Raw genomic sequence first — 21,814 nt, forward strand, 5'->3', positions numbered from 1 at the left:
ACTGGCAATTTTGGGCTCCATATCCACTGAATGGACAGGCAGAAAGCTTATGCTAATGGCTGACGTGATTGACATTGATTGTCGATACATAACTATTTTCTTTCCACACAGTAGGAACACAGAAGAATCAATACATTTAAGAGAATAGACTTAATACTTCTCTGTGCAGTAGTAAAGATAATTAAGAAAAACTAGAGAAGCCAAAAAAAGGAAAACTATTGAGGACTCAAATCCTTCAGAAATGAAGAGCTTGAATCATTACACCTGATTAAAGAACACCAAATATGTTCTGGCTGAAAACACATAAAGTATAGAATCGGTAGGAGAAGAACAAATTTGCAGATATCAAATGTAGCATCATGATCAATTACAAAAATGAGGGCTGTGGTAGTTTTGTGTATGTATTTTTTTTTTCTTATTATAGGTAATATATTTATTTCTATACATCTATTTTCATCTCTTCCTCCTCTCTTTTTACTTTATAAACAAGTTACTGGAGGCTAGCCTTACATTTTTTTCTTTACGTAACAAATATTCAATGAAGTGGTCACTGGATTTGAGTAGTAACTAGTACAGCTCATGATGGGATACAATGACAATTGGACTTTGTGTCCCCTCATTTTGGGGGAAGATGAGAACCTCAACCCTTGTGCAAAGAAAAATTACATCTTTATAAGTGAAAACATGAAATTATTTTTGTTGTTTTATGGAAATTAAAACACATGTACAAAGGTGAATAGCTTTCAATTATGTGAATGTGAATAGTTGTCAATTTAGAATGTAACAGTAATCAATGTACTATTAGCTGCAGATCAGCCCTTTCTTCCCTTGAGTTGTTACATCAGACCTAAATACTAGTTTTTAGCCATGTGATGTTGATATTAACCTTTGTCTAGAAAGAGATTGCAAAACTAGGTAAGCATGAAGGGGTTGAGCTCTTTTGTCTTGATAAGTGGTACATTGGAATGTGGAATGTGAAATGTAGTGTTAACCTCAGAGCCGCCATGAACCAGGTGAAGTTCAAACCCTTTAGTGGGTTTCTCTGCCATTCAGTGGGCTGCTGTTGTAGACCAACCACAGCTCATACACCTTGCAAGTTTCTCCATCACCTGAGGAGTTGATCCACAAGCTTTAGTTTACTTATCACAGTCTGAGTGTTCCTTTCCCCTACTTTCTCTAAAGAGGTCTTAATCCCAGACCATAGCCTTCCCCCATTATAAGTTTCTAAGAAAGGTCTTATTTCCTTTTCCTCAGCTCTAGAGGGAGGAAGAACTTTATACATTTGTTATTACTGTACTCCTGCATCTTCTATTTCTGCACATCCTATTTGGTAATCACCTTTTACTAATTAACAGTTCTTGGTGTTAAATTCCCCATATTCATATTATTGATATAGTTTCTGTCTTCTGATGTGACCCAGACTAATACAATCATAGTTTTTGTTGTATCTCTATTTTCTATTTCTCTGGACCTTCTGTTGCTTTTCTTCATTCCATTTCTGTTATCCCATTCCAGTTATTGTCCTTAAGCTGAAATGTAAAACCTGAGCAGTAATTGCAATTGAGGATTGCATTCTTCAACTTTTAAGGCAAGAGAAACTGTGGCATTTTTTTCTCTTAGGAAAAATGGCATTTTAAAAAATGTTAGCTATATCCATTTTCTTATGTTAAGGAAACCTTAGACTATTAAGATCTTGATCCGGTATCGAAGTCCAAATTCAAAGTACTAACATGCCGTTCATATCTAACCACCATCTCTCCAACTCTAGATGAGTTTCATCAGGTATCTCCCATACAGATAAGACATATAAATGAATGACCACTGGAGTATGAAACTATTCATATGTCGTTATAAAATAAAGTTAACTCAGTGTGATAAATTGTTTATGGGTAAAAGCTGAGGAAAAATTAAATACTAAGCTATAAATATAATTTAGAATAGGAGGCAAAGGAGGAGGCCATTACCTGGTAATGTGAATCTTATTATTGACATCATGTTCAGCCCATAGAAGGTATTCAAATAGCAACACTAATCCATAAGTGTAGTCAGAATCTAAAGCCTCAACACTAAGTCATAAGTGTAGTCGGAATCTAAAGCCAGAAGGACAAAACTGTCATTTTGTAATTACTAGATACTTCTGTTCATTGTCTAGATATAAAATTCAGTTTTGGTTCATACTTCTTTTCTCAGTATTACTGCAATCAGCCAAAATGTTTATTCTTTGTTTTTGTTGTTGTTAAGAACTTTTCCTTTTTTTTAAAGATTTTATTTATTTATTTGACAGAGAGAGACACAGCGAGAGGGAATACAAGCAGGGGGAGCAGGAGAGGGAGAAGCAGGCTTCCTGCTGAGCAAGGAACCTGGGATCATGACCTAAGCCAAAGGCAGATGTTTAATGACAAAGCCACCCAGGTGCCCCCAAAACGTTTATTCTATCTAAAAATGCCAGTATTTCACAATGGAATGATCAAAGCAGAAATGTATGCTATATTATAGGAAAGAACCTCCTAAATATGAGAAAATGAATTTTACTTTCATTGTTGTTTCCATCAAAGGGGTAAGATAAAGAATTAAGCAAAAATACATTGATCTTTCAAGTGGAGAGGACATTAATAATATTGATTTAACCAATGAAACTGCCTTTTGATTTGGAATGGTAGTCAGGCTTTATATTATGAAACAGTAAGTAGGAAGCATTTTTAAATCAATGTGACAAGTAAACTTTATTAATATTTTAACCACAATAAATGTAACAAATCCCTCTTTCCCATTATCAAACTGATTATATTTTAGATTACTCTTTAGATCTAAAGATAAAGATATTTTATTTCCTTTAGATGCAACCAGATGAAGCCTGTGGAACAGATGGAGGGCACAACCTGGAATGGAGCCTTATGGAGACATATTTGTCATTAAATCTCCACAAATCACACTTTACCACTTCATGCGGTATACACCTATGGCTGCTTGATTATGTACTTTGCTGCCACACAAGAGACTCTGTAGCCCTGTAAATGCCTATTTTGTTATCTTTATAATGTGCCTTAAAACAATAACAAAATAAGGGGACTGGAGTATCATAGAGAGATAATGTCCACAGGAGGTCATAAGATACTTTAATAAGACCGCTTCCTGCCAAAATTCCTGTTTTATATTCTAGCCCTATGTTCCCCTGAGGTGAAAATGGGAGTTTGCCATTTAAGATTGATTTTCTTAGTTTCTTATGATATAAATGCACCTGTTCAAAATAACTTTGTATTGATAGACTGAAGAAAATTTGTTCTAAGTGTTCCTTCTCTTAAGCCCTGTATTTTGCCTAGAACAGGAGTTGATCTTTGAAAACTGATTCTCAAAACAGCAAGTTGTTCAAGGGGTAGAATTTGTAGTATTTTATAAACATATAATCTTGGAACTCCTGACTGGCTAAGTCAGTTAAGCATCTGCCTTCAGCTCAGGTCATGATCCCAGGGTCCTGAGAACATATAGTCTCAACATACTTATCTCAAATTGAATTTTTGAAAGATCCCACCCATGCTTTTATGGCTTTTATGTTTTAAGGAGATGGATTTTGTGTTTTAAGGAGATTCTGAACTCTGAAAATTAAAAATTGTATCTATGAATATTTTATGTTGCTCATTGTATCTTATAAATGTAAATAATGTGATTTTTTTGTCTACTTATACTGTATTTTAGGTCAGTGCAACAGTAAATCCTCAATTTATTATCCACAGGAGTAAAAATTGACACTGTATAGCAAACAGGTTCATAATTTCTATGAAGTTTTCACAGTATTAAAATAAACCAAGTAATGACTTTAGATTTCTAAAATGTAAAAACAATAGAAAATTAAAAGAATACAACACATTTTTTTCAGTTTGAGACACATAAAAGTATCTAAAAATGCAAGTTATATAAATAACTACAAGAACTTTAAATTTCAAATAAAATTCACAAATAAGAGGTCATAAGGAAGTGGATGGTTTAATATAAAAAATTAATCTGAATAAGTTATATTTCAGTTTGGAGAAGAGACAGATCAATTGAAATAGAGTCAAAATGTACAAGGAGACCTTGAAGAATTGAAAACTCGGTTTCTTTCTCTTTATGGTTTTAAGATCTCTAATGTCTGCTGATTTCTGCTCTTCAGTCCTCTGTGCATCTGTCTCATTTTTGTTTTTCTTCTACAGATAAACTCTGTTGGTTCCTCTTGCTCATGGTTTAATTTGTGCCTCCTGCCCACTCCCCACATCAAATGGTAGCCTTTGCCGTTGATTCTCCATCAACTGAAAGCTTTCTCAGTTAATTAACGTAGTTTCTCTTTACCTAAATTAAGAACTCCTAGAAAATAGACTCTCACTGGTCCAATTTGGAGAACTAAGATAATAATTTTCACATTGTTCTTTTAGGCCATGCATATATTTTAAGTGGAAGCCAACAATGAGGAAATAATTACAATATAACAAAGTACTGAAGTTTGGTAAGATATGGGCAGATTAATGGGATAGATTTATGACAGCTAAACTTTGTTAGAAAGTGAAAACACTTTTTCATTTACTTTTATAAACAAGCTCTTATTCATTGCTGTCAGACATATTTCTTTTCTCACAGTTGACCCAATATTCAACATTTAATTCTGTTTTCATGCAATTTCTTTCTTTGTTTTATATCTCTTTCTGGAAGTTTCTCTAGTGAATCTACCAAATGTTTTAGTATGTTTGTGATACATAATTAACATTTTAATATGCCATTCAATTTTCTAATTGTGTCACATATATTTACTAGTTACCATATATTCATATGTGTGTACCTGGTCACACCTACACAACTGTAGAATTCTTGAAGTTGTAATGTTTCTCATACTTATTTCTCAAAAACCATAGTCACATTATAAAATTCTGGAATTAGAGCATGGTGCTAGGCTCCTGTGGCCAGAGGTCAAACACTATTCTTCAAAATCTCAGAGGGAGTTTAGGGCTGAAACTATAGCTGTGGTTCAATAAAAATTTGTAGTCAAATTATAGGAAGGTACTACATATATAGGTCCCAAAATTGTTTCAGAGTATTTACTTCCATACCTTTGTCAATAAAACATGTGAAAGATTAGAGGCAAAAGCACCTATGATTTATTAAGGGCTCACACATAAAAATAAATTGATGATGGATGAAAAGCAAACTTCTAACTGAATATTCAACCTTAAATTTTACTTACTTGGGTAGAATCATCTTAATTGCAGACATGCAAAATGTATATTAATCTGAGGTTAAGTGCTTCACCATCTGGTTTTCAAAAGGAAATGCACTAATCAGAGATCTCCCAAAATCTGATTAAGTTACAAAGAAAATAACTTAAGGAAAAGATATGAGAGGAGAATATTTTTATGATAACTTATATAATTTAGGAAATCAATTAGAATGTGAACAATTAGAAAGCAAATATATTTTTCTGAGTAAAAAATAGACTAACAAATATTTCACTATTATCTTGTGATGCAATTCAGAGACTAGTATAACAAAAATTTTAAACATTTTAAAGAAATGAAATTCAGATTTTAACCATTTTATTATATTATATTACTGTTTTTCTAGTAAGAAATTCTAATGTTTAAAGAACTACAACATTTGTTTCATGAATGGAATTGTATGCAGTGCTACTTAATGTGGGGTCAGTAGATCAGCTGCCAGACCATAGGCTAATCAGTACTGTGCCATGATGAAAAATAAAACAAAACAAAATAAAACATCATTGTGAGCTTAATAATAGAGATGATTTTATTTTTGTAACAAACCCTTTCATCAAATTGTACACTAAACTGTACACTTTTTTGTACAATTTGTGGTAAGGCAAATATAAAAAGCACAGCTTTGCTCATATACTCAAAATCTCTATAGTTTTATCTTATGGATCAGAATTACTAACAAATTCTTTCCTTTTTTGTTTATCAGAACATATATATTGTCTTCATTTTGAAAGACAGTTTTATTGGATAGAGAATTTTTTATTGAATTTTCCTTTCAGCATTTTGTCATTCCATTGCTATCTGTCCTTTCTTTTTTTTCTGATGGGAAGTCAATGGTAAGTCATATAATTGCAATTATTCTATAGGTGTCTGAATCATCTTTCCCTTACAGTTTTAATAATCTCTTTGTCTTCCAGCAGTTTGTTATTGTTGGTCTGGCTATTGATATATTTTTGTTTCTCTTACATGAACTTAAATAGAATCAAATTTGAAAAATGTTTAACCATGAATTCCTCCTAGTTTTTTTTTTTTGGTTTTTTTTTTTGTAATTTTTTTCCTCTCTCTCCTTGGGAAATTCATTACACATTCTTTGGTATGCTTGATATTGTTCCACATATTTTTGCTCATTTTTATTTATTTATTTATTTATTTTTTGCAATCTGTTCTTTATATTGGATAATTTCTATTGATCTGTTTTTGTTTGTATTTTGTTTTGTTTTTAAAGTTAAAATGAGTATTTTAATTTAGTTTCATAAAAAGATGGCACATGAATTTGGATTAGAAAAAAGTTTTGTTTTTCCAGAAATGCAGGGAAAAGAAATAACTCTTATTGGGTTCAATGATAATTTCCTGGATCTTGTCTTTGCCTTGAAAGCTATATCTTTTCCCCAAAGCATCTACTTCAAGAATCACCTGACACTGTTTATCTCCCTCTAGCTAGAACAAGCTAACTCCCCTTCACCCCTCTCTTTCAGCCATACTGTGTGGGTGCTGAAGACCCTGGGGTCTGACAATGAATAAGCTAGCAACCCACAGGCAGTGGCACCCAAAGCCCCACTCCCAGTCCCCATGGGCAAGTCACAAAGCTGACATTGTTTCCACGGTCTCAGGACAAGGATCCAAAAGCTGACCATAAGCACAAATCAAGGCTAAATATGGAGAAAAATGAGAGCTCCTAACACCAGAGTAAGCTGCAAGCTGGGGCAGGAAAAGAGAATTTTTGAGTCATTCCATTTTTAGGAACAAGGGGAAACTGGTTTCTTTTCCACTGCTATGGTTCTATCAGCTACTCTACTGCTACTGAGTTCCAAGGTGATGTGCAAGCACAAAAGGGTCTGAATAAATCAGGAGAACTTTGCCCTGGGTGGAGAAGGGAGTAGCAGAAGAAGTTAGGTCAATGAATCATTTATAGGAAAACATTGACAGCTCTTAACATGGATATAGGAAGACAGCTCTTAACGTGGCTGTCAGCCCTGCAGAGGACAATCCAGTAAGAACCAAGACAACCACTCCAGATTGGTATAGCTGGAGAATCTTCAGGCCTTTCTCTAGGTTCCACATCAAGTGTTAGATCCTATTCTAGGTATGATACATGAGAGGGAAGACAAGTGCAAAATTGGCTGTGTAGATCAGTGATGTCCCCAGACACATGGACTTTACAAGTTTCAAATAAGATTGAAAGTTGCCAAGAGCCAAGAGGGCCAACAAGCCAAAGAGAAAGACCTTTGTACTCAAGGCCAAAGGGTGCCAAAGGGATATCGCCATGGGAAGATGTCCACTGTAGATAGTGATATGCAGAGACAGAATACAGTTTAAAGTAGTGTTCTTTTTCCAGAACTTCTCCATCTTTTCTCTGGTTATAGTTCCCAAAGGAACAGCATTTCTGATACAGAGCTTAGGACTTAGATGGGCACAGCGGCAATGACAACCAACATGTCTCAACAAGAGCACAGCCATCTTCTCTACTGATCTACTTTTAAATTAAATGATTTGTGCTTTACATTTCTGTTCTGCTTTTAAATCCATCTAGCCAATGTTTTTCCATTATTTTGGTTATTACATATTTAAATCCTAAAATTTTCTTTTATTATATACAGTTTATGTTTCTCTACTAGAAGTCCTTTTGACAAACCACTATAATCATATTTTTCTTTAACTCCTTAGATACAGTTTTCTTTAATTCCTTTAACATATTTATAAAAGCATCTATGAAGTCTGCTGAATCTAGCATACGGATCTATTTAGAGACATTTTCTCTGACTGCTTTTTCCTTGAGTATGAGTCAACTTTTCTGTGTCTTTTATGCCTTGTAATTTTTATTGTCACTATTGAAAATTGGACATGTTGGACAATATAATGTAACAACTTCAGATTCTTTTTTTTACTTACCCAAAGCTTTATTTTTTATTTTATTTTTTGTAACTTAAGTTTATTGAATCTTTCCCCCCATGGTATGCAGGTTTTAATGTCACTGATCATTTTTTGTTTTTTTAAACCTTTTTTTTTTAAGATTTTATTTATTTATTTGACAGAGAGAGAGAGATCAGAAGTAGGCAGAGAGGCAGGCAGAGAGAGTGGGGAAAGTGGGCTCCCCGCTGAGCAGAGAGCCTGATGTGGGGCTCGATCCCAGGACCCTGAGATCATGACCTGGGCTGAAGGCAGAGGCTTAACCCACTGAGCCACCCAGGCACCCCTATTTATTATTATTATTATTTTTATACTGGTTAGTTAGAAGTTACCCCAGTGTCTAAATTGATTAGTTGTCAGATAGCTTAGTACTTTTTTCCCCTCAAATATCTGAGATTGTAAGGCTTCTTTTCTGACGGAAGATTTTTGTGGATTGGAGAGTGTTCCTGTGATTAGTTAATTTTCAAGCCTGCCTGAAGCTTTTACTTTTTTCTGTGTCCTCTTGGGTTTTCCCTCTTCGTGTGCAAGGTTCCCAAATTATTGAGAGATATATGCAGAACTTCCTCAGCGCTTCTTTTCCTTTACTATGGCCCCGTTAAAGTTTTGTTTTGTTTTGTCTTGTTTTTGCCACTCAGGACGTGGGATTTATGCTTTACCATGTGCCACTTACTGAGATTGAAAATATGGAAAACAGAGTTATGTAACTTTTAACAGATGTTTTGATATTGTTGAAAAACCAAATTCATATTTGAGTTTTTAGGTCAGTAACAGTCTCATTTTACTTTCCAACTTTAAGGACATTTGGGGTGGGGGGAAGACATAATGAGATTAGAATAGTCTGTGCCTTGATTCTGAAAGAGCTAAATTTGAAGCTTGGCAGCCAGGCTTACTTAATGTAGTCTCCTGGCTCCTGTTTATTTTTGCTGATGTCAGTGATTTACAAACTCTGAATGTTAGGTTATAAATGAGATTTAAATTAAATGATTTAAATAAAGCAATTGTCAGATTTCTAAGAAAAAAAATGCTATCCCCCCATTTGACACATTATTATGAACAAGCATATGAATGTGCTGATTCCATTTAGAATGCAAGTTTACTAAATTATGTGCATGGATTACATAAAATTTTTATCAGGGCGGTGCAGCCATTAGTGACTTTCTGGTTTACCTCTCCCCAGTCTTTTTTTCTAGGTATCTCTTGACATCAAGAACTAAAAGTTCTTCATTAGTCCATGGCTATTCACATTCAAGAAGTTCCTATATTAAGGAGATTAAGGAAACACTCTCCATGTTTCTTTCACTTAGGAATCACCTAGAGAATTGTTAAAATATTACTGCATTATCTCCAATTCCTCAGGGATCATTTTAGTCTAGTTAGTCTCTTACAAGACCCCTGAATGATACATCTCCTAAAAGATTATTGGCTTCTTATTGGACCTCTTCATGAGACAAACTTATCTCCAATTATTTCTCCTCTAGGAAGCAGCCATAAAGTCATTTGCATAGTATTTGCTTTTGACTGTATGTGGTAAAGACAGTTTTGCTTAAGAGATCAGAAATATAATTCTCTCCATTGGTTGATTTGTATTTTTTTTAACTTAATAAGTAAATGAAGTAAAATTGCTACTGCAGCGATTATTGAAGGATCTCATTGCTATTATATTTTAATAGCTTTCCTTAATTCCATGAGAAGTCTATACTTTCCCCCTTCTTCCATATTGAACAAATCATTCTTTCTGGGAGATTTTCCTTTTGAGTATCATGCCTATAAAGCCTCAGAACATTTTTCTATTGCTTCTGTTGATTTTTTTAAGTACTTATTAGAGAAATATACCAAGTTTCTAAACAAAAGATATGATCAGCAGAACACTGACCTTCCTTTGACACACATCAATGTCTCTATAAAGACCACAGACAGCTTTTGAATGTGTTTTCTAAATTGTGTAACAGTGTTAATTCTTTGTCTTAAAAGTTTATCCACTGAAAGAAATATATAATAAAAGAAACATGAGCCCTGGTGTGAGATATCATTTTTTGAAAAGCAAATTTCATTTTTATTTTCAATTTTTGAAAGATTTATTTATTTGAGAGAGAGAGCGAGAGAGCACAAAGGTAGAGTAGAGGGAGAGAGAATCTCAAGCAAACTCTGATCTGAGCGTGGAGCTCATTGTGGCTCTGAGATCACAACCTAAGTTCAAACCAAGAGTTGGTTCTCAACCAACTGCACCATCCAGGTGCCCTGCAAATTTCATTTTTCAAACTTTATTGCAAAGACTAATAAAAGTCTTAAAAGAATACTTTAGTTGTTTTTTTTGGAAGAAGTGTGTTCAATAATAAATATGTTAATATTTAATCATTAATGGTTAATATGTATTAAAAACTTATTCAGTGTCAAGGTCTTTATAGTCACCATTTACTTATATCCTCAAAGCACCTCTATAAATTAGATAGTCCCATGTTTTGGATATGGCCACTAAGATTTAGATAGATTAAGTAACTTGCCTAAAGCAACAGAGTTTGGTATTTAAATATAGGCAGTCTGATTCCTGAGTCTGTAGTGTTAAATCTGAAGCAATGCCATCTCCCCACTTTGGGCTGATATTTCTGAGGTAGTACATTTTAAAATAATATAAATACAATAATTATTACATACAGTCCTAAATTATCTTTTGGGGAGAAAATTATGGATCTATTTTTGCTGGAATTTTTCCAATTGTGTAAAAATTCCAGAGTTTATATGGATCTTCCACTGGTCTTGTCCATACTGGACATGACTAAACTCACAAGGTTCCAGGCAGGTAGAAAGATACTGGACTAAAAATATGAAGATTTGAATTCTCATTCTTTCCTTTCATTAATTTTTCTAGAACCTTGGATATAAATCTTTAAACGTGATAAATTATAAAACAAATGTAATATCTTCTATTTCATATCTACTTCACAGAGAGGTAGCAAAGTAAAATTATTTATGCTAAGGGTTTAGCGAAAGACAGTGTCGGGCAAATTCATTGGTCTTTCAAGAGTATGATTATAATAGACACTACTACCTGGAGAAAAGTAGTATGTTTAACTTCTGGGGCTGAAATCTTAGTTTTAGAATTTATTTTTGTCAATATCTTTCCCTTAATATCAAATTTATCCATGGATCAGTTTTCATTTTATTAATTTCATTTAATTAATCATTAATTAATAAATTTGAAATTGATTAATTTCATTTATTAATTAATATTCATTTACTAAGAAAAGTCAAAAGAAAATAATAATTATTGTTATTATGTTCAGTGTGTGCTGAGCACTTCATATAAATAATTTATATGAACTTCCTCATCTAGGAGATAAGAACTTAACATAAAAACTTGGTCAAGAGAGATTCCTCAACCTGTCCAAAGTCACCTAGTTAGCAAGTCTTAGAACTAGAACTTAAATCTACAGTCTAATTTTGCAGTCTTTTTTAATGTAGAACCCAAGGATTATCCAAGGGCATTCTTACTTCTTGAAAGAGAAACCAGTTGAAAATCAATTCTGACAAAAGTAAAAGTAGCAAAGTGTCAATGGACAAGGGCAGTTAGAATTCAGGAAGTCAGCATTCTTATTTTGCTTTTACTTTTGGTTCATACTGGTTTCTTATTGTTCTCATACCTGAGGAATTGGCAGGACTAGTACCTTCTTTCATTTAAAGCTTACTGGTATGCAGTCTTGCTTTATTTAAGATACAGTTTTCCCAGTAGAATGTTGGTCTTTGTTAACTCCCAGCTGAATAACTAACACATGGCACTTTTCCTGAAAAATCTCCATATGTTTCACACTGTGCAAAATACAGCAGCTTAACTCCTAATCATGATAAACAACTTTGACATTTGCAGTGCTAGGACATTTTGCTCTACACTGGTAAACTGGTTCCAGTATAATTTACAATTATTTTTTTTTTCTCAATTCTTTCCAATAGGAGGGGTCTGCTTTTATACTGAATTCTTCATTACCTTTCTCTTCATCATCTTTGGTTTTGTTTCCATTCTACCTATCATATCTTATACATATATACTTATGTAGAATAGAGGTTAAGGATTGGGCCTCAGGTGTTGGACCACCAGTTTCCAAATCTCAGTTCCATCTTTCTAATTATGTACCTTTGGGAAAGCTGCAAAATTTCTCTCTTTCTTTCTGTCTGTTTTGTCTTTCTGTCTTTCCTCTCTCTTTTTGTTTCTCTTTCACCTTTACTTTCTTTTATTTCTAAAGATTATTGTGAGTGTCAACAAATGTGGCATATGATAAGGTTTCTAAAAACACCAAGTTGTTTGTAAGTTGTTTGCTCAATTCTGACCTCTTCAGTGAAAGTGACCACTTATTATCTGCACCAATCATTGAACACAAAACTATAGATTGTCTGAGGTTTTAATTTATAAGTAAAAGTACCATTGTTTTCGGTCAGTAAACTCATCATATTAGATAACTATTTTTTAGATACTTCCAGTGATTAGAAATTCATTTTTTGTAGTTAAAAAAATTGAGTTTTTATTTTAGTTTCAACTTTATATATTTTGGAACTAAATTTAACAACTCTAATTCATTTTTTATAAAATATTCCTATATATGATTACCATCTTCTTTTTTTCCTTTTCATGTTAAACACTCTCATGTCTTTTACCAATGTGTTTGGGGTCACACAGCAATAATGGCCAGCAGGTTTAGAAAAGTTTATGTTTATGTAGTTTAAGTTAAGTTTATGTTTCTGTTTAAGTTTAGTTAAGTTTATGAGGTTTCAAAAAATGCCAGGTTTTCTCCCAGTAAATATACTAAAATAAGCTTAATCTTTAAATACTACAAAAAATGCAATAGGTAAAATTTAATATAAAAAATTAGAATTTTCTTTGTTTAATATTCCTACTAATAATTAATTGCCCAAGGATTGTGTATTTTATGTAACTTTTATTTCAAAGAGAGTGGAGCTATACTTTCTGCTGGAAACTAGGATGATTATTTTTATTAATATTATTTCATTATTATTATTATTACTATTATTAATCCAGTGGCTACACAAAAAAAGAGAAAACATGAACGGCTCTTTTAATTTTTTTTCATTATGTGTATATGTTATCTGCATCTAATCTTATTTAAGGATTTGGTCTAAGAATTGTCACAAGTACATTCACACAACTTATTATATATATTCTTTCTTCCATCTAAGTTATCAGCCCAGTGAAGAAACTTTCTTTGTTATTTGTCTTCCTATCCTACCTGGCTCCTAAACCAAGATGAAATATTTTCTATGAAGCAAAAGTTTGCCAAGTTTTGTGCATGAAGACCTCTCTAGAATGAAAGGATTATTTGTTAAATAACTGCTTTCAAATAGCTTGTAAATTACTTAAAAGAGAAAAATATTTAAAATTAAAATTAAATTTAAAATATTTGAATTTAAAATTAGAAATAATATGACATAAGTAATAAGTAAAATAGAAGCTTATAAAAGGAAAATCCTAAAGCAGACTTAAAGATGAAGGTCAGATTTTGAAAGAAAATGAAAATGAGTTTAAGAATAAAAAATGGAAGTCATTCTGTGTGACAGAGTAACACAGGGTAAGTGATGAGTAGAATATGTATAATAAGTTTAGAGGTATAATTGGCATAAAAAGAGGAGGTAGAGTTTGGATACGTAAAGAAAGGGTAGTTTTCAGAATATTTTGAAATTCAAGAAACATTTATACTTGCCTCAGGAAGTAATAGGGTGTTACTGAAAGTTATTGAGGTTAGTACCGTGATGCTGGTTACGTTTCAGCAGATTGGTCTGGCAGATATGTAACAGAGAGGCCAACAAGAAAAAGAAGTAGATTTGGTCCAAGAGACTGAGTAAAAAGCTGATGCAGATATTAGGAATGAACAGAGATTTCTAAAAATCTCAAATGAGTAAATAAGCACATTTGTACATTGGAAGAGGGTGTTAGATTTCTGATACTTTTTTAGAGGTTTTGGTTTCAAACACTAAATTTTCAAAGCATGGATTTACCATACGTCTAATAAATCAAATTTCATGACCCCCTCCCCTTTTTTAATCATTCTTAACTTGGCACCCGCTGAAACAAATAAGCAGGTAACACTAATTCAGGACATTCAGATTAACTTTTCTCTTGTAATGTTTAACCCTTAGCTCTGGTTTCCTTCAAGTCACTATGTTTTCAACTCATTAAATTGCGTTGCATATTATCAACATTACTCTTAGTAAATTTGAACTGGTTATTTATATAATTGAGGTTAACAGATAAGATATTTTAAGAATATGTATTTTTATTATCTGGTTACTTTCAATGTATTTCACATAGAATGCTTCCTTTGTCATAAGGAGAGGAATAGAGCACAGCTATTACACTGGAGGGCTATAGTTTGAGAGAAAAGGAAGAGATAAAAAAACTTTTTAATAATTTGTAGTATCTGAAAACAAGGACTTCTCTAAGAAATTTTGATTTCCCCAATTTTAACAATATTTATTCAGTTGCAAAAGCTTGATTGAAATCCTTTTGTGAAAGAGGGGTAACTGAAGTTTAGGATTAAACCTGATGCCTATTGAGATGAAAGCTGTATGATAATGATGCCTTGACATGAGCCAGGAGGGTAAATTAGTCAGAAGTGAATTTCCAGGGCTTTCTGAAACTTGTTTCTCTGCCTTTCAAGGATCTCTCCTGTAATTAGGTCTGCGATTTATTTAATATATAAAATGATGTTTTATTTTCCCAACTCACTATCTTACGATTAAATTAAATAAAAAGTATAGGATTCTTAAACATTCTACAAATGAACACTCTGATTGGTTCAAATAATAATCTATTTAATCTGATAAGAAAAAGCTTATAGTTCAAATTTTGCCATAGTCACATAGTAGCATACCGATGACTATCATAGTTGGCTTTGTGGCTTAAACAGCAAAAATTTATTTTCTCCAGTTCTGGAGACTGATCGAGATCAGGTTGCCAGCACAGTAAGATTCTGGTGAGAGCTCTTTTCCTGGCTTGCAGATAACTAACTTCTACCTGTGTCCTCACCTGACAGAGAGAAAGCTCTGGTTTCTCTTCTTTCTGTAAAGGCATTACTCCCTATAAGGGTCCCACCCTCATTACTTCATCTAAACCTAATTATTTCCCAAGGTCCCCCATCTCCAAATACTAACACATTGGGGGTTTCCACTTGACCATATAAATTTTGGAGGGGACACAATTCAGTCCATAAAATTCTGCCCATGGTCCTCCAGAACTCTTCTCTTTCTCATATGCAAAATACATTTATTCTATCCCAACATCTCAAAATTTCCTAAATCATATCAGTATCAGCTCTAAAGTCTGAAGTCCAAAATCTCATCTAAACATCATCTAAAGAAAATGTGAGTAAGATTGAGGTGTGATTCATCTTGAGGCAAAATTCCACTCCAGCGGAGATAGTATGACCCGTTCTGTGGGTATAGATCAATATTTTTCTCCCAATCACCTCTGTTATTATTTAGTGGGCTCATGAACAAAGTGGCTGTGGTGGCAGGGATAGAACTTATGCATGGATTTAACAATATTGACTTCTACTCACCATGGCTGGCCTGTCTATAGCCACTGCTCTGACCTTGTTATCTTTATTTGAAGATTAAGTGTTGCTTAAGGAGATATGTATGGGGGCCAAACTGACAAGGGGTGGATTTATGATGGTTAATTTTATGTGTCAACTTAACTGGATCACAGGGGGCCTAGATGCTTGGTTAAACATGATTCTGGATTTGTCTGTGAGGGTGTTTCTGGATAAGATTAACATTTGAATAAGTAGCCTGAGTAAAGCTGATTGCCTTCCCAAGTGTGGGTGGGCCTCACCCAATCTGATGAAGGCCTGAATAGACTAAAACGTGAGTGAGATAGAAGTTTCTTTCTCTCCCTGACTCTTTTCATTTGCTTGTTCAAGAAATACTTAATTTTTGTTTTCTATGTCTCGGGCAGTTCTAAACATGTGAAACATAACAATCAACATGACAGTTCTGATCTGAGCTCTACAGAGTAAATATTCTCAGGGGGTGCCAGATTAAACATACACAATGATTAAGAGGTTACTTTTACATGGTAGTAACTGTTATAGAGGGTAGCATCATGGCTTTGCAACCTGTGCCCTCATGAAGGAACCTGCCCTTAGAAGGGCAATGTACTTCATTTAATGCTCTGCTGCACTGTCCTAAAATTCTTATTAGTTTTTGAACAAGGTGTTTCATGTTTTTATTTTTCATTGGACTATGCAAATTATGTAACCAGACTTGGTGTTATGAAGAAAACCAGAGTAGCAAGGAGTGATATTCTGGGGTGAAATAGGGCCATGCAAGATAGTGAAATTGGGGGAAAACTCTATGAAGGACTGGTATTTGAATTCAGGCCTCAACAAGGAGAAGGTATCTTGTGAGCAAAGCATTTCAGACAGAGCAATGAGAAAAGTAAAGGCACTGAGTGTACTGGGAGTTGCTATTACTGAGTATGAGAAAGCAAGCTGATATGTCTAGATAATGAGGCAAGTGACAAATGGTAGGACATGAGCTGAGACAGATGATAGAGTCTAGTGTATGTATGATAATTTGGTATAAAAAAGAGTTAGTTTTTTTTAATGTATGCAATAGACATTCCTTAGAATGATCAAAGAAGAGAAACAGTAATAATTTGGACTTTATGTTTGATGGTCCTATCATGAGAAAAAGGTCCTATTTTATTGTTATTATAAATATTATTTCCAGGTAAACATAATTATTGAAATAAACATATTTATTGAAAGTTGGACAGTGGTATTGGGAAAGGAGAAATTTCAGAGTTAAATAACAGAAATAAATGGTCAAATGGTCAAATCTTGCCTTATTTTTTTCCTTTTATTTACTATTGGTAATCAATTTCTAAAGCTTTTGTGTGAACTACCTACTTCCTTGAATAGCTCATTCTCAAGACTATATCCAAGGGAAGGTAGGAGTTCAGTGCTTCAAGTCAGTTGACAGGAGTAAAATATGTACTTGTTAATCCTCTAGCTAATGTACATCCTATTTTGAGATGAGGATTCTTGTATCATGCCATTTTTTTTCTCCTGAAATGATTCATTAGCATAAGATAAAACTAAGATTGAATGAAACCAAAGCAGTTCATACTGATTAGGTACAGTTAGACCTTAATTTAATTAGATTCTCTGAATATATTCTAAAACATCACCACCTTTTAAAACCCTAGCCCTAAAAACAAAGCAAAAATAAATAATAAATAAATAACAAAAACATAACAAAAAAATTGAAACTCTAGCTGTGATATTACTTAACATGGCCATATTATTCATTTAACAATTATTGGTGTCATATTCTTCCTGAATTTGAAAATGTTCCTTCTAGTCTCACTACAATAAAGATGATGTACAAAATGATATATAAAAGCTATAACTCATTCTTCTAAAAAAATTTTTAAAGATTTTATTTATTTATTTGACAGAAAGAGAGCACAAATAGGCAGAGCAGCAGGCAGAGGAAGCGGAAGGAGCAGGTTCCCCGTTCAACAGGAAGCCTGATGCAGGACTTGATGCTAGGACCCTGAGATCATGACCTGAGCCAAAGATAGCCACTTAACCGACTGAGCCACCCAGGTACCCCTATAATTCATTCTTTAAAACACCATTTTCAGGCTTTATAAATTAAAAAATTACACATATTTCAGTTAAAGCAAAATATTTTCCTAAGTATTTTTTTTATTTATTCAGATTCATTCATCCCTGGTAATAGCTTGAGCAAAAGACACATGTAAAGAATGTACTTCCCTGAAAAGTAAAGTGCCCTTACATTTTGCAGTTGTGTTTTATTTTAATATTATCAATAAATGGGAGGTCAAGTTTAGGATTCATTGTGATAATTTTGAAAATTTAGTAAGTATCATGGAAATGCACAATTTAGCTAGGAGAAATACATCTTTTCTTTTCTTGATCGTATTGTACTATTGGTAATTCTTATAGTTCAAGATAAGTATTAAATGGCACCACAATTGTATTTTATGTTCTTGACATAAACAGAGGAATTTTATGATTCCATAATTTGACCAAATCAGCTTCTTTATTATAAATTCAATATTAATGTTATCCTCATTTAGGAAACCAAGAAATGAGAAATACAATTATTGTTTTGTGTTTATGTAATCTAATGTCTTTCACACCAAATTTTCATTATTTATGTATAGGGATAAAAGTGAATCAATACCTATTCCAACAGATTAAAACCAAATCTCAATTTGCCACATATTATGTTTACGTTGATATCATCTCCCTCTTGCCTGTGAGAATTCCATAGGAAAAGGGCTAGTATAGTTGAGAGTTACCATAATTCTATCAGATATTCTCAACACTCTTTAATATAGCTGTGGTCAGCAAAATTAACAGAAAATAAGGCTGGTCATAGGTAGCCTTATGCCTGGACTCCACATTTCCTGGCTATTCCTTGTATTATAAACTTTCAGGGACACTACAGCTTCTAATGTTTGCCCAAGGATGATGTGGAAAATCTACAGACAGAGAATTTACAGAGAATTGGACTAGAGCACCTTGTACAACAAGTATTAAATAATGGAAAGAACATGGGTGACTTAGTCATACAGACTTCTGGCTTCAAGGATGAAAGACTGAGTGACAATTTACTTCAATTCTCTGAGGCTCAGTTTCTCATACATAGAATAAAGACCACCTTGTGAAAGCAAAATAATAGGCCCCCCCCAACAGATGTTCATGTCCTAATCCTGAGAATGTAAGATTATGTTACCTTACATGGCAAAAGGGACATGATTGTTAAAAATTTTGAAATGAAGAGATTATCCTGGATTATCTGTTGGGCACAATGTAATCACAAGAGTCCTTATAAGAGAAAGATGGAGGCAGGAGAGGCAGAGGCAAAGAAGAAGTGACAACAGAAGCATAAGTCAAAGTGATTTGGTCCTTCTTTTCACGGTTTAAAAATTGGAAAAGACCAAAAAATGTGGGTGGCCTCTAAAAGCTGAGAAAGGGAAGAAACTGATTCTCCCCTAGAGTCTCCAGAAGGAATGCAGACCTGCCAACATCTTGATTAGCCAATAAGACCCATTTCATACTTGTGACCTCCAGAACTCTAAGATGATAAATTTATAAAATACAAGATTTATGGTAATATGTTACAGCAGCAATAGAAGACTAATGCACTCCCATTACAAGGTTTTGTAAGGATTACATTTTCTCGGCCCAGATTAGGGTTTTGAGAAACATTGTATTACACAAGGTGTAAAGGGGATTTAAGAGATTTACTGAGGACCAAACATGTGGCTATGCCTCCTTCCAATTTCTTTTATCCAAGCAAAAATGGTTATAATTATGTTGGGAGATGAAAGGACTTGGGCACAGTAAGAAATATATTTGTTTTCTTAGCATAAACAGTTGGAGTATGCTGAACAGTAATGCTACTTGGCCTTTAAAATGTGTTTAAAATTTTCCTGTGTGCTATGCATTACAACTGAATTCTGAATCTCTCTAATTGATTTGCTCTGTGTTCTCCTTCTGCCACCACATTATCTGCTGTATCTTTTCTCTTTACCTTGTGGAGTTCAATCATAGGTTAGAAGTTTCAATTGGTTTATTGCCTCAAGTCACATTTAGACTCTTTCATGTTGACCAAGAAATCTAACCTGACATGATGAGAAACAAACAACTCTACCTCTTGGAATGTATATGATTATGTGTGACTGGTGAGAAACTTACTCCTAATTTCAGAGCAACAAACTGTCACGAGGGTCGCAGCTTCTTGTAGAGCTGTGAAACATTGCAGATGATTTAGCTATTCTCAGGTGCCATAAATAAACATGTTCATATCTCGACTTATGCACATTTCCTTGCCCAGAGTCTGGTTCTTAAACCCATCCCATTCTTATGCAGAGTTAATGGTCTCAACCAGAAAATGAAACAGATTTTATTTAACAGATTGAAAGGCATTATATAGAGCTTTACAGTGTGTTTTATCTGCTATCCTGAGACATGCACTTTAAATTATTTGAGACATATTTAAATGTAACAATGTCTCAGAGACCTAAGATATAAGATTAAAGTTATAGTAATGATTTGTATTCATTTCTGCATGATCTGTCAGCCTGGAGGTAGAAGTGACTCTTGAGGCCCTGAAATTTAAAACAAAAGTAGATGTTTAATTAGAAAATAAATTAACTTCATACATTTATATTTTTAATTATTACATAAATCACTCAATACAATTTCACCTGGAGATGTACACATTTTAATTGCCTTTTTTTTTTTTTAATAGTAATCACCTTTCTTTTGCTCTGTGGCACTGAAATATAATTTGAACGGCTTTCTTATCCAAGAACCATGTAGATCCAGCATATTTTCCTAGATTCTTTTAGATTCATTAATGCATATTAAAATGATGAAAGTCAGCTACACCAGATTTGACTTGTCCCATTACCAGGATATTTAATTTAACAGGGCATTTATGGAGAAGGGCTTTTTTAATAGTTACATTATTCAGAGTTGTGGGGGTGTGAGCCCTTCATGGGGAATAACAACCACTAGCAGATGGAGGACAAGCTGTGAGAAGGGTTATTGTTCAAACTCCTGCATTGTTTGGGAGAGTGACTTAAATGACAAATTCTATCCAATATTGTATAATCATTTTCCTGTGAGAATAAAAATGAAGTTAGGAAAAACTAAATAAATTAATTATACCTAAAGTAAAAGAAAAATGGAAAGAAAAGGATTATATATTATATTACCACACAACCCTTGTGTTTCATATAGAATTTGGACAAAGGGTTATGTAAATTTATTTAGTGGGAAATTAACATACCAGATACTAGATTCCAGGTATCCTTTCAGCATGCCTAGTGTACTTGCCACCATGCCACTCTACTTCTCCTGTGTACCACATCCTCAGCTCCTGCAGTAAGGCTACAAGACTTCATGTATGTATGTATGTATGTATGTATGTATGTATAAATAAATAAATAAATAAATAATTTTAAAAGATGGTGATTATATGCACTTTATAGTATTTAGGGGAGAAATACTGTTGCCTGTAACTACTTTGATGCATCACAAAAAGAAAAAAAGGATGGATTAATGGATGGATAGATGTATGATAGAATACAGCTATGGCAAGCTGGGTAAAATCTAGACTGTGAATATACAGGCATCCACTCTAAAATTATTTCAACCTAATTGCATTTTGGGGGAAAATAGTACTTGAGGTCTTAGCCCAGTGCAATAATATCTAAAAAAAAAAAAAAAAATGGATTGGAAGAAAAGGAACTGTCATTATTTGCAGATGACGTGATTATGTAGATAATCTTAGGCAATCTACCAATAAACCAGTAGACTTAGCAAGGTTTTTGGATACTAGATCTTATACAAAAATCACTTACATTTCTATATGCCAACAACAAACAGAAAAGGAAATGTTAAAAATGTATCATCTACAATAGAATTTTAAAAATCCACTAGGAAAAACTAAATAAAAATTAACAAACAACAAAACCAAAAAAGACTTGATCTAAGAACTGCAGATATAAGGGAAAATTCAGCACTCTCAGTGACTTATGAAACCTTCAGGATTTATTGCTTCCTGAGGTTAGGTGGCAGTGAGGAAGAGAACAACCCTATTCTCAACAATGCCCAGTA

General features: G+C 33.4%; 1 protein-coding gene across 1 annotated transcript; it reads right to left on the bottom strand.

Annotated features, from left to right (window-relative positions):
* Positions 1–7,166: 7,166 nt before the first annotated feature.
* On the bottom strand, positions 7,167–7,694 carry LOC116864754 (succinate dehydrogenase cytochrome b560 subunit, mitochondrial-like). The gene is given in 2 exon segments (XM_032852628.1): positions 7,167–7,515; positions 7,618–7,694. Coding segments are annotated over 2 exon segments (426 nt in total).
* Between the last annotated feature and the right edge of the window lie 14,120 nt (positions 7,695–21,814).

This window comes from Lontra canadensis, unplaced genomic scaffold (assembly GCF_010015895.1).
Source record: "Lontra canadensis isolate GAN:19392208 unplaced genomic scaffold, GSC_riverotter_1.0 scaffold6, whole genome shotgun sequence".
Classification (NCBI taxonomy): Eukaryota; Metazoa; Chordata; class Mammalia; order Carnivora; family Mustelidae; genus Lontra; species Lontra canadensis.